This window comes from Balearica regulorum, chromosome 10 (genome assembly GCF_011004875.1).
Source record: "Balearica regulorum gibbericeps isolate bBalReg1 chromosome 10, bBalReg1.pri, whole genome shotgun sequence".
Lineage (NCBI taxonomy): Eukaryota > Metazoa > Chordata > Aves > Gruiformes > Gruidae > Balearica > Balearica regulorum.
Window position 1 is genome coordinate 5,057,851 of NC_046193.1, and position 13,394 is coordinate 5,071,244.

Genomic DNA, 13,394 nt, shown 5'->3' on the forward strand with positions numbered 1-13,394 from the left:
AGAGGCAGGGCAGGCGGCGCTGGTGCTGTCTCAGTTTGTCCTCAGCGGGGTCTTTATTTGCCAGAGATACAGCGCGGGGGGCGGCGGCAGCCGCAGGCAGAGCCGGCCCTGCAGGCATGCAGCTGCGGGGGGGAGCGGGGGCCGGGGGGGGCGTTCGGGATCCTCCAGACACGACGCGTGGGGGGGGCCGTGTGGCTGCCCCCGGGGGGGGGGGGGTGGCGGCGGTGCCCCCTCGCCCCCTGCAACGCGCCCCCGCCCCCCCCGGGACCGAGAGGGGGTACCACGCGCTCTGCCCGCTGCGGCCCCCCCGCCGTCCCGCACGTGCACGCGTGTCCCGGGGGGGGCCCCGCGTGGCGTCACACCCCCCCCACCCCCCCCACGGGGCGTGCGGCCGGGTGCGTGTGTTTGGGGGGGGGTGGGGGCTGCCCCGTATCTCTGGGCATCCTCCGGGGGGGGCGGCGGCGGGGGACAGACTGAGAGAGCGGCGGGGGGGGACGGACACAGACCGACCGGCAAAGGCGCCGCGGGGGCGGGGGGGGGGGGGGGGGGCCGGGGGGGAGGACGGGCTCCATGCAGGGCTCTGCCCCGCGGCCGGCTCTCCGCCGGGGCACGTAGAAAAGGGGGCGCAGGCGGGGGCGCGGGGGACACACACACCATGCCGGGGGTATGTACAGAGGGGGGCGCGGGGGGCGCCGCTCAGCCGGTCTGCTCGCTGGGGGCCTCGGCGGCGGCGGCGGTAGCTGCCCCGTCCCCGTTACACGTGGCGGCGGGCGGCGTGCCGGGGGCTGCGGGGGCCGCAGTGTCCGTGGCGGCGGTGGAGGCGGCGGCGGGGGCCGGGGCCGGGGCTGGGGCCGGGGCCGTCTCCGTCTGCTCGGGCGCCCGGAGGCGTTTCATGAGCGTGGTCACTCGCACGGCTTTCTGCGGGGGGAGAGGCGGCGGGCCGTGGGGCACGGGGGGGTGCCCGGGCCCCCCACCGAGGATGCCCGCTGGGGGCTGGTGGGGTCGCAGGAGCTGGACCCGCCCCCCCGAGGCCGGCAGCCCTGCCATGGGCTCGGCTGAGAGGGGAAACTGAGGCACGGGGTGCCCCCCCCACCCACCTTCCACTTGGCCCGGGCAAAGTTCTTCTCGATCTGGGCGCAGACGCCGTCCTTGATGTTTTTGTCGGAGGCGGCATTGCCGGAGATCCTGTGGAGGCAGGGAGGGGTGAGCGGCCCCCACCAGACCCCCGGCCCCCCGCCCGCCCCCGCCGCCCCTCACCACTCGTGGGAGATGGCCTCCTCCGCCGTGATCCGCTGGTCCTGCTCCACCTCCATCAGGCGCGTCACCAGCTCCTTGGCTGGGGGCACGGGGTGGGGGGAAGTCAGCGCCGAGGGGGGACAGCGCGAGACCCCGTGTGTCCCCCCCCGGCGTGGGGCTCACCCGCCTGCGAGATGTCGTCCCAGTACGGTGGGTCGAACTCGTAGTCTCCAGCCAGGATTTTGCGGAAGAGGTTCTTGTCGTGGTTCTCGTAGTCTTCCTCGTCTGCCTCCTCGTAGAAGGGGGGGTTCCCCGAGAGGCTGAGGGACAGGGCGGGGGGCTCAGCCAGATCCACGGCCCCCGGCCCCCCCGCAGCCGCCCCAGCCCTCGCCCCGCACTCACAGGATGTACATGATGACGCCGATGGCCCAGCAGTCCACCGGCCGCCCGTACCGCTGCCGCCCCACCACCTCCGGAGCTGCGAGGGACAGGAGAGCGGCCCTGCCCCAAGGTCCCCAACCCCCCGGGCCCCCGCCCCCAGCGTGATGGGGAGCGAGAGCACCCGCCGGGAGCACCCAGGATCAGCCCTGAGGTGACGGGGAGCGGGAGGGACCTGCCAGGAGCACCCGTGACCATCAGGAGGGACCCACTGGGATCCCCCGGGACTGGTCCCAAGGGTGGCAGGGAGCATCAGGGACCTGCTGGGACCCCAGCAGTGCCACCCACCCACCCCTGCGCGCCCGCCCAGCTGGCTCTCACCCACCCAGGTACTCAGGGGTGCCGCAGGGCTCCTTGATGAGCCCGTTCTCCAGCTTGGCCAAGTGGAAGTCGCTGATGACGATCTTGGAGTTCTTCAGGCGGTTATAGTACACCAGGTTCTCCAGCTGCCAGCACAGAGGCAGTGAGCGCCGGGGCGGGGGGTACGCCAGCACCCATGGGTGCTCCTACCCCCTCACCCACCCACCTTGAGGTTCCTGTGGACGATCTTGAGTGAGTGCAGGTAGGCGACGGCCTCCAACACCTGCCGGATGACGTTGCTGGTGTCCCTCTCCGAGTAGTAACCCTGGTCCAGGATCCAGTCGAAGACCTCCCGGCCGGTGGCCCTGCCGAGACCCGGCTGCCGAGACCCGCCACGGTGTGCGCGCCCCCAGCCAGCCCCCCCGTGTCCCCCAAACCTACAGCTCCAGGAAGATGAAATATTCCTTGCGGGTGATGTAGACATCCACCAGCTGCAGGATGTTGGGGTGCTTCACCCTGTGGAGAAATGGGGGGGGGGGGGTGTAGGTGGGGGTCCCTGCTTTGCCCGGCAGCACGGGAGCCCTCCCGGTCGCGGCACTCACATTTTGAGGATGATGATCTCGTTTTTGGCCGCCTTCCGCACTTTCCGCCCGTCCCGCTTCAGAAACTTCTTGCAGGTGTACAGCTTCCCCGTCGTCTTCTCCTTGGCCCGGAATATTTCACAGAACTCCTCCCTGGAAGGGCACCCGCACCTGTCACCCCCCCTCCCCAGGGACCGCCCGGCTCGGGGTGCTTGGGTGGTCCCCGGGTCCACCAGCATCCCCCCCCCATCCCAGCGGTGAGGGGAGATGCCGCGGGGCTGGAAGGAAGCTGTGGCTAAAAACCTCTCCCAAGCAGAAGGGGGAAAAAAAAGGGCCAGTGAGAAGGAATCGACATGGAATAAGCAAATTGATAGGGAAGGGGGAAAATTTGCTGATTGAAAAGCCCCCTCCCCACGGCAGCCGGGGCAGGACCCGCTGCGAAGCCGCCCGTGCCGAGGCAGAGCAGCAGCACACCCCGACATCAACGTGAGCGGGAAGAAAGAAGGGGAGACGCGCCGTTTGCCCAGGGATGCTGCAATATTTCTGTTCTATTATTAATGGTGTTTGAGCCCATCGGCTGGGCAGGAGCTGCAGGGGAGCCCGCGGGGGGCACTCAGCACCGCTCCGGCAAAGCCTTTGGCTTTCCAACCCCCCCAGCCCTGCCGAAATTCTCACGGCTGCTGCCCCAGGCACGGGGGAACTGGGATCCAGGGGCTTTGGGACAGGCTGCCCAGAGGACGGAGCAAAGCTCTGAGAGCACCGGAAAAGGTCCCTGCTGCCGCCCAGCGTCACCCTGCCAGGCGCGACCCACGGCCAAGCAGTGCCGGCATTTCGGAGACCGACAGAAAAATGTCTTGCACGTGTTTTGGGGTCAGTCCGCTCTCAATGGGGCTGAGGGCTTCGTGTCACTGAGCGCTTCCTAGTGGGTCCCCCCAGCACGGCAATAAAAGTTGGGGGGAAGCAGCAGCGCTCTGTTCCCCCCCCCCCCCCCCAAATAACATCTGCCCTTTCCTTTGCCGGAGCAGAGCCCTCCTGCTTCCCGGAGCGCTTGGGGGAGCCGGGATTGTGCGGAATTGCTGCAATCCCCGCAAATCTTGGGAGGAGGAGGGAGGGATACGGGGAGCCGCCCGGCTGCAGCCGGCAGCAGCGGAGAAACCTCACTGCCCTCCTCGGAGCCGGCGGTGAAAACCCCCATGCACCCGTCAGCGAGAGGGATTAATTAGGGGACAGCCACCCCGAAACGCGCCCTGCCCGTCCCAGCTGGGGACCAGCACGCTGAAAGCCCCCGCGGGCAGCGTGGTGCTGCTCCTCAGCCCGGGGCACGCCGGCGGTTGGGGTCCCCGGGGTACGCAGGCGGTTGGAGTCCCCGGGGCACCCGCGGGGCCGGGGAGGGACCAACTCACGTTTTGATGACCTGGCCCAGGTCATATCTGTCGGTCACCTCGGACGGCTGGTTATAATCTTTCTTGTCTCCCAGCGTCACGCAGCCAAACGGCATCGCAGGACCCGGTGCTGGCAGGGCAGGGAGAGGCGGTGAGCGCCCCGGCACCACCAGCCCCCCCTGGAGCCGCACCAGCCCCCTCCCCCCCCCCCCGCAAGCCGCGATAATTAACGTAAAACCTGACGAAGCGCGGCGGCTGCCCGTGCTCCTCGGCTGCAGCAAGCCACCACGTGCCCGTCCCCGTGGCGTCCGGCCGCTCTACCCGGGCTCAGGCTGCCGGCCGGCCCCTCCTGCCCCCGACTGCAGATCGTTAAGGATTTATTAAGTAGCCAGGGCTAGCGCAGAGCCCGGAGCACCCACTGGGGAGACAAGCGGAGGCGAGGGGACCCTTCCCCGTTTCTCAGCCCGGTTTTGCCCCACGGTGACATTTCTGTAGCCGGGGCCTCCCCGGGCAAAGCGTCGTTGCACATTGTCACATGTGCAGCGAGTTACACCAGCCTCAGCCCCCCCATCCCTTACCAGCCCTGGCGGCCCCGCTGCAGCGCCGGGCTGCGGGTGGGCGCTGCGGTTCGGTGGTGCCAGCCCTCCTGCCACCAGCAGCGGGCAGGACAGCGGCCCCAGCACGTGCCCGCTCCTCCGGCGCTTTAGGAATGACGTTTTGCCCCTTGCTTTCCTGCCGGGAACCCTTCGAAACCGGACCCTGCTCAGAAGCTTCCCAGCAAAAAATCGGTCCCATAAAGTGATTTTCCACCCCCCCCCGCTTTTCCACCCAATTACCAGGAGGAAGTTTCAACTGACGTTATTTTCTGATGGCCCAGAAGAAGACAGGGCTCCCCGAGCCCCCCTAGCCCTCCTGGACGGGCTTGAGCGGGACCCCGTGGCAGGATGCTGGCACAGTGCTGGAGGCGCCCATCGCCCGCTGCTAAAGCTCCTGAAACACCACGCCGCGATGGGCTGGCCTCGCCATGCCGTGCCGGCAGCGCCCGGGGCCCGGCGGTGAGGGCCACAGGCAGGATGGCAGCGCGGGATGCGGGAGCCGGCATCGCGGGTACCCAAGCACCGAGCCTGTTGCTATGGCGATGGGAGCTGGAGATGCAGAAAGCGGCGCATCCTTTGGAGGGGGCAGGGACGGGCAGCACCCGGCAGTGCCCGACCCACCTGCGGGTGCGCAGCCCCGAGCCTGCCGCACGGGCCCCGGGAGGAAGGTGGTCCAGCCCGCAGCACCCGGGGCACGCACCTAAGCGCTCCCTGGGGCGATTGACCCCAAATCTAGGTGGGACGTAGGTGCGGCGAGCTGGGGAATGGGGAGATGCTCTCTCCTGCCTCCGTCCCTCAGGGCTGACCTGTCTCCGTGCCTGCCCAAGCAATGCCTGCAGGATGGGTGCTCCCGGCTCGCGTGACACCCGGGCACGGCACCCTCCTGCCGGGAAAGCCCACGCCGGGCAAGAGCACCCGTCCCTGTCCCGCTCAGGGTGCACCCGCTCCCGAAGGAGAAGCAGAGCGCCCATGGGACACCCTTCCCCATGACGCAGACCGGGTGACACTTTCTAGCCCACGCTCGGCTCATCCCAACAGCCTTCCCGGCAAACGTGCCCTGCCTGGCGCTGCCATGTCCCTGCGTCGCACGACGCTGGCTCCGCTGTGCCACCGTGCCCGGCTGAGGGGGACGAGGGCTGTCCTGGCAGCCGCCGGCACGGCGGCGGGCTGGGTGCCGCGGGCCGGCAGGGGCAGGGCTGGCCTGCAGGCGGGTGGGAAGGCTGCCAGCGCCGGCGGCGTGATGCCAAAATTGGCCGGGGAAGGGGACCCGGGTGGGATGATGTATCGGGATTTTATTGCCGTCTCTCTGAGCGCTCAGCTAATCTGCGCTCATAAAATTAGTTCCCGTTGGTTTTGCGGGGACCCATCCTGCCAGGGCTGAGCACCGGCACCCTCCCCTGCCTCGGGCTGGCTCGGGGGGGGGATGCGGTGCACCTGGGGTACCCTACAAAGGAGGCTGGCACCCAGCCCCACCTCGAGGCCAGCACCTGCACCCCACAGGTGAGAGCACCCCTGCCGTGGCAGGGGCAGCCAGGCAAGCGGTGGGCAAAGGGCTGAGCGAGTGCTCCCTCCCCGGGGTGCCGGGAGGGAAAGCTGGGTGCTGCGCTGGCACCCGCACAACAGCCGGCACACACACCCCCCCCCCCAAAGCATCTAATTTGGGAGCAGAAGCAACAGCGGGTGTAAGACAATAGCGGGGAAGTGGGTGGCCGGGTGCGGATGGCACAGAGGGATGACGCAGCCGCGCAGCCGTCACCAGTGGGTCCCCCAGCCCCCCAGCTCTGCCCCACGGCGTGGGGGGCCACCGGCCGGCGCTCCGTCTCCAGCCCCGCTTCTGCTTGCGGCCGCACTTGCAGAGCCCCAGCTCTGCCCCACGGACGTGTCCGTGAGGGGGGGGGGGGGGGTCCCCGCTGCCATCCCGCCCCCTCCAGCCCGGGGGAGGGACGTACCGGGGAGCGGCGCTAACGCAGCCGGGGCCGAGACGGACCGAAATACCGGTAATGCAGGCAGCGGGCAGGCAGCGGGCAGGCAGCGGGGAGGCGGAGGGGCTGCGCCAGTCCCGCGCTGCCCGCAGGAGCGGCCCGGGCTGGGGCAGAGGCAGCGCTGGGGGAGCCCCACCGCCCCGCGGGGCCCGGCCGGAGCCCACCGCCCAACCCGCAGCCCCGGGAACGGGGGGGGGGTGCGGAGGTGCAGCCCGGGCCGCGCACCGCAGGGGAGGTCTCGGCCGTGGCCGGCTCGGAGCGATGCGGCAGCGGGAAGGGAGCGGGCTGCGGGAGGGAGCGGCGGGGGTCCGGGAGGGGATGCTCGGCGGCGGGGGCGCGGGGCGAGAGTCCCCGGCAACACCTGCCCCCCCTCCCCGCCACGGGGCCGGCCCGGCTCTCCGGGCTCCGCGCCGGACGCGGGGGCGGCACCGGAGCAGGAGCGGCCCGGGGGGGGAGGGGGGGGGGGACGAGCGGGGAGGCGCGGGGAGGGGGCGGCGGGGGGAAGCCGGGCTCCGGCATCTCGCCGTGCCCGCGGCGCCCGTCGGGGTTCGGGGGTCTGCGGGACGCGGAGTGCCGGCGGGGGCGGGGCGGCCGTCGGGGCGCACACGCACCCGGGGCACGGACCGGCCCGGTCCCGCCGGGGTGTCCCGGGTCACGGGGGGGGGGGGGGGAAGGGGGGCAGAGTGGGGGGCAGCCCCGGGCCAACAAGTGCCGAATCCCAGCAACGCCCCCACGCCGGGCCCGGCCCCCCTCGCCCGCGGCACGGACCGGCTCGGCTCGGGGCTGTCCCGGCGCGGCGCCGCGCTCACCTGCACGTCTCTCCGACCGCAAAGGGGCCGCGGCCCGGGGCCGCCGCTCGGGGGGGGGGGGCACCGCGCCCCTCCCGCCCTCCCTCCCGCGCGGTGCCGGTGCGGAGCCGAGCCGAGCCGAGCCGAGCCGAGCCGAGCCGTCGGTCCGTCGCGGCGCGGCCCCGCGCGCCCGGCGCGGCAAGTTGGGGGGGGGGGGGGGGGGGGGGGGCGGGACAGCGAAGCCCCGCCCCCCGGGGCGCCCCGCCCCGCCCCGCCCCTGACGTCACCGCCAAACTTCGCGCCCCGCCCGTGGGGCGCGGGAGAGGCACCCGCGGGAAGGGGCACGCGTGGCGCTGGGACGGGCCCCGGCACCGCGGCGGGACGGGGCACCCGTGTGTCCCGGGACGGGCCCCGCGCCACGGCGGGGGTGGCGGCGGCGGCAAAGTGACCGAAAGCGGGCCGGGGCGCTGCCACGCCGCAGGACCGGGGGACCCCGCGGGTTCCCCACGCCATCGCCCACGCGGCGGCGGCTCGGGGGGTGTGCAGATACCCGCGAGTCCCCGCGGCTCGCTCCGTTCCAGGGTGAGCCGGAGCTGCCCGCGGATGTCCCCGGAGCCCGTCCCCGCTGTCCCCGCAGGAGCTGCTCACCCCGGGAGGTGGCTCCCCAGAAGGGGGCTGTGCCCCACGGGCCGCATCCTGCCGGGCCCCGGTGCCACGGCAGGTTGTACTGAGATGACGGGGACAGATGCGAGATACGGGGCACCGGGGTGAGCTGGGGTCCCCTGGGCTGTGCCACGGCCACCGGCCCTGGATGGGACGGGACGGGAGGGGATGGGATGGGTGGGGTGCGGTGGGGTGGGGTGGGATGGGACGGGATGAATGGGATGGGATGGGAGGGGATGGGATGGAATGGGACGGGATGGGACGGGATGAATGGGATGGGAGCAGGTCATTAGCAGTGCTGAGTGTGGACTCAGCATTGCAGGTACCCGTCCCCTGAGGGCACTAAGAGGCACCATGAAGACACGGGTGGACACACGGTCCTGCCTCCATGCCGTGCTCCTGTGGGAACCAGGTAACCTCCCTCGTCCTCCTTCCCCAGCTGGGGGGCTGAAGGCACCGCTCGCTCCCCCACACGCGGGGATTGTCTGTGCCCCATGGCCAAGGAGCAAGGAAGGGACGAGAAATCAGCCATCCCCGATACCCTTCACTCTGCCCGCGGTCCGGGCTTAGCGCCCAGCCTGGGGTGGGCAGCACGGCCCTGGGGGTGCAGGGTGCAGGGGGCCCCCAGCCCCTTCCCTCCTCCTCACGCAACGCGGCCGTGTGTGCAGAGCCTCCCAAACGGCTGCGTGCTGCACGCTGGCATTTGCAGCCCATATGGTGCCGCTTCCGAGCTGTACCCCCCCTCCCCTCCCACCCCTGCACCCTCCAAAGCCCAGCTCCCCAAAACCACTCAGCCCTCGCCATCCTGAGCCGCCATGGGGATGCGGCCGTCCTCTCCCGGGACCCACAGCCCCCCGAGCCTGGGTCGGGCAGGCCCACGGACGGGGGACACGAGGGTCCCATCCCCAGAGCCAGCATCTCCCCTCTGCGCACGGGGAGACCGGCCAGCACCCCAAGGCGAAGGCAGCCCGGGGCACCCCCTGCACCTGTCCCCTGCGCAGCACCGAGCCCCGTGAGCCCCGGTCCCACCGCCACCCGCACCGGGTAATTAACGGTGCGTGAGAGCAGGGGAATTAGCAGGGCACTGTAGTTTGAGCTTCTAATCAAGGGTTTAATCATACCGGCTGGCAGCAGCGCGGCGCGGTTATTAATCTTTGCACCTCGTGGGAACCCGGAGCGTAACTCACAATTACCCGGCAGGCACCCGGCGCGGCTCGGGGCTGCCCGGCGGCGGCCGGCGGCACGAGGGATGCTCCTCCAGGGCCCCTCGGCCCCGCTCGCTCCTGTCGCCTCCCAGCACCAGCCTCCTGCCTGTGGCAGAACAGCCCCGGGCTCCCGTCACTGCCCACCCGATCCGCTCCTGCTCCTGCCTCTGCCTGGGCTCGTGGGCCACCCCGTGCCCCGTTTTGGGGTGATCGGCTCTGCTGAGCCCAACGGTGTTTGTTCCTGCTGTGCCCTGCCCCTCTGCCCCGTGCACCCACAGCTCAGTGCACCCCCCGCCCGACGCACCCCCCACCCTGTGCACCCGCCGCCCCGTGCACCCACCACCCTCCCCGCTGGCCCGCGGTGAGCCCAGAGCCGGGTGCGGGGTGGCACGGCCGGTCTGGGGTGACATTTCCCACAGGACCCCTGCAGTGTGCGAGCCCGGGCTGCCCGAGGTGGGGGTGCCAGGGCTGGGGACACCCGGCCGTACCCCTCTGCCCCAGGCAGGGTGGCGGGGGTGCAGGGCCAGCCCAGCCTGGCAGCCCGGTGCCAGGGGGGGGGGTGTGCACTGGGGTGCGGTGGGGGGGGGATGTGCAGCGTGTCCGTGACTCAAGCGCCACGTGGCATCGCATCCCTGCGTGCTCGCCGTCGCCATGGCAACCGCCAGGCAATCAGCGATAATTGCGTGCGTTGGCCTGGCAACGGGGCCAAATAAACCCCATCCCTCCTTTCGGGGGGCCGGTGGGGGGGGGGGCGGGAGAAAAAAAAGGGGGCGCAGCCACTGATCGCCATCCCTGGCCCTTTATTGGTGTCAGCAGCAGTGGGGGTGCACGGCGGCGGGGCCGCCCTCGTCGTAGGCGTCCCGCGGCACCCATGCGCCCTGGAAGGCGTCGAGGGAGGCGGCCAGCAAGCCACCCAGCCAGGCGGCCGCACGGCGGCGGGGGGCGGCCTCGACGGGGACCCCCAGCTCGGCGGCCAGGCGCCGGGGGAAGCCGTGCAGCAGCGTAGTGCCCCCCGCCAGCAGCAGGCGGGGTGGGGGGCGGCCGGGGGGGGGCCCCCGCAGCGGCGCAGGCTGCGGGCTGCCTGCTCCAGCAGCCCCGGCCCCGGCAGCCCCAGGGCGGTGGGGGCCAGCAGCGCCTCGGGGCAGCGGAACCGCTCGTCCCCCTGGAGCAGCCCCGAGGTGCCAGGCGGGGTGAGGGGCCGGGCCCGCCGGCCCCCGGCAGGACACAGCAGCAGGTCTCCTTCAAGCGGCGCAGGGGGTCGGCGCCCAGGTGGACCCCGCGGGACCCCAGCAGCCGGCCCAGGTAGAGTGTGAGGGCGTCCCCGGCCACGTCCAGGCGGCAGGTGGTGTGGGGCAGCACGTAGCCCTCCCGTACCCCCGCCACATAGGAGGTGCCGGCGCCGCAGCCCACCACCACGCCGGCGGTGCGGCCGTAGGAGTAGGCGGCGAGCAGGGAGCGAGGCAGCACCAGCATGGCCGGCACGCCGAAGCCCTCGAAGAGCAGCTCGGCCACCTTCTCCCGGTTGGCGGCCGGGGAGAGCGGGGCGTCCGTGGCCAGCACCGCCACCTCCTCGGGGCAGACGCCCAGCTCCCGGTAGAGGATGCAGTGCCACAGCTCCTCCAGTCCGTCCCAGTCAGTGACCATGCCGTGGGTTAGGACGGGGCCACCCTCCACCTGGCTGGGCACCACCGACCGCGGCTGCTCGTCCCCGGCCAGCCTGCTCCTGGTGTGGCCCGTCGCCGTGTTGATGACGACGGTGCACAAAGCCTTGTACCTCTCTGCCAGCTTGGTCCCCATCGCATCCGGGGCTGACTCTGGTCCTTGGAGCCTTGCCTGAGGGGAAGGGGGGAGGCTGGTCACCATAGTGATCACCTGCATCACAACGATGACATCACCCACGGCATCCGGGTTTGGTGTCCCTTCCCACTGGAAGAGCTTTGGGGGCCCCCCGAGTCTCCCTGGGGTAGCGCGTGCGGCCGCAGGGACCGGGGCCCCGGGGGGCTGCTCAGGGTGAGGAGTTTCACCTGGGGCTCCTTCCCGGGAGAGAGCCGGCCCCAGGGAGAGGGCTGGGACGGGGACCAGGCCCGGGACGTGGCTGGCACAGGTCCTGAGTGGGTGCTGAGTAACGGGGCGAGCCTCCCTGGCTGAGGGTGGGCGCTTCGGGGGGGGCAGAAAAAGGAGGAAAAGATGTGCCTTACAGGCTGGGGGGCTTCGGGGTAGAGAAAAGCTCCCCGGGGGCCAGCAGAGCTGCTTGGGGGCCACCACAGCTCCCCGGGGGCCAGCAGAGCCCCAGGTGGGTGCAGGGGTGCCCCAAGCAGTGTGGGTGCCCCCAGGTAGAGGTGCCAGCGCCAGGAGGGAGGACAGAGGGACGGGGACGGGTACGCAGCCCACCCGGGGTGCGGGCAGGGGGGCCGGGGTGCGGGCAGCCCCCCCCCCCCCGCTCGCAGGCATCATTAGCAAAACTTGCCGGTTTCTAAAAATGGTGCCGCAGTGCCGCGGCAGCCGCTCCTCACGCCCGCTCCCCGGCGTGCCGGCAGCCGCTAGAAACAGCTCGGCGCTGCCTGCTGCCTCCTGCCACCCCTCGCCGGAGACCACCGCTTGAGTGCTGATTCGGCACAATTTTGCCCGTCTCGAATCCAGAGTTTTACCCCGGCTGCCCGGTGGGCCGTGGCAGAGGTGAAAGGGGGGCAGGCTGCCCACCCGGGCAGCACCCGCTGCCTGCACCCAGCCTTGCACCCACCTTGCCACGAGGAGCCCGAAACCCCCGCCAGCACACGGTGCCGTTGCGGCAGCACCGGCAAACGCCGTCGCAGCACGTCCCCGGGTGCTGCCGGCAGCGGGACTGTGCCCGGCTCTGCCGGTGCGCCCACAGCTCTGCGTGCGGCCACTCATGTTTTATAGATGGCTCTGATTTTAATAATTAATCCCTGCTAACGACAGCACTTTCCCCAAATAAAACATTTAAAGTGCTGTGTGTGCAAGGCACGCTGCCGGGGCGGGACGCCGGCTGCTCTTGCCGCAGCCGTGGCGGGTGGGCACGGCACGACATGGCGTGGCACGGCACGGCATGGCACGACATGGCTGCACATGCCCACAGTTCAATCAGGTGCTCCACCAACCATGCCCTGCCATGAAGCACCTCAGGGTGCCGCTTACCCGGTGCCCACCCTTGGGTGCCCACCCGTGCCCAGGCAGCACCCCTGAGACACCCCCGGCTGGGGCAGGGGTGCCATGCGAGATGCCACCCAGCGAGGTCCCCCTGCCCGTCCCCGGTGCCGTAGCGGTGTGTGCAGCACCAGCGCCGATCCTGGCTGGCAACGGCAGGCAACAGCAGGCAGGGACAGGCAGGGGCAGGCAGGGATGGGCACTTGCCAGCCCGCGCATTAAAGGCCGGGTGCTCGCTCCTCACCTCCCGCAGCGTAATTAGGGCAGGATAAATGCGTGTTAGCATGAAATCTGTCATCTCCGCAAGCACATTTGTGGGGAGGGGGGGCAGCCTAAGGCGGGGGCCCTCCTCACCCACGTCACCGTAGCCACGCGAGCCTCATCAGCTAATGAGCAGTTCGCTGTGCCACCCCACCGCGGGGCACTGACAGCCCCGGTCACACGGGGTGTCCCTGGGGCTGACCCCCACATCACGGGACAGTGGACCTGGCACCCATCTGCCACCCGACCACGGCCCTGGGCACCCACCCTGCCCTGTGCTGAGGAGGGCAACACCCAGAGCATCTGCCTGTCTGTCCGTCTGTCCGACCACCCACCCACCCACCCACCCATCCCTGCGTCCTGGCTGCTGGTGGTGCCCCAGCTGGCCGCACCCCTGCTGACACCCTGGCACCCAGCGTCCCCCAGCACCGGTGCCCAGCATCCCCCAGCACCTCCCGTTTCTGATCCAGCCCATAATAACCACGCGCCACTGGGCCCTTCCTGTTGCCACAGCAACTCAGCAGCGTAGCCGAAATGGCACTGCTTGGCCCGACGCGGGCAGGGCCGGCACCCACGCCAGGGAGCACGGCCACCCCGAAACCTGGGCCGGGGGAAGCACCGAGGCCCCACCACGGGGAAACTGAGGCACCGTCCCGGCAGACCCCCCGGCTGCAGGATGCCGGGACCCAGCCGCGCTAAAAATACCCTCCCGCGAGCGGCGGCGGAGCCGTGCAGGTGTGAGGCGCCAGCGGAGACGGACAGCTTGGCTGATGGGAGCTGACGCGGCCCCGGGCTCC

The 13,394-nt window shown here is 71.1% G+C and overlaps 2 protein-coding genes across 2 annotated transcripts; both read right to left on the reverse strand.

Annotated features, from left to right (window-relative positions):
* Nucleotides 1–150: 150 nt before the first annotated feature.
* On the reverse strand, nt 151–7,515 carry CAMKV (CaM kinase like vesicle associated). Its single transcript, XM_075762841.1, has 11 exons — nt 7,325–7,515; nt 3,959–4,067; nt 2,577–2,708; nt 2,416–2,490; nt 2,201–2,339; nt 2,000–2,120; nt 1,639–1,714; nt 1,420–1,556; nt 1,258–1,336; nt 1,098–1,185; nt 151–918 (listed from the first exon to the last, which is right to left on the reverse strand). Exons 2-11 carry the CDS (start codon nt 4,051–4,053, stop codon nt 697–699), a joined length of 1,164 nt encoding a protein of 387 aa, XP_075618956.1. The 5' UTR covers nt 4,054–4,067; nt 7,325–7,515; the 3' UTR covers nt 151–696.
* Nucleotides 7,516–9,980: 2,465 nt separating this feature from the next.
* On the reverse strand, nt 9,981–10,968 carry LOC142603222 (actin-1-like). The gene is made up of 2 exons (XM_075762596.1): nt 10,323–10,968; nt 9,981–10,252 (listed from the first exon to the last, which is right to left on the reverse strand). Exons 1-2 carry the CDS (start codon nt 10,966–10,968, stop codon nt 9,981–9,983), a joined length of 918 nt encoding a protein of 305 aa, XP_075618711.1.
* Nucleotides 10,969–13,394: the final 2,426 nt, after the last annotated feature.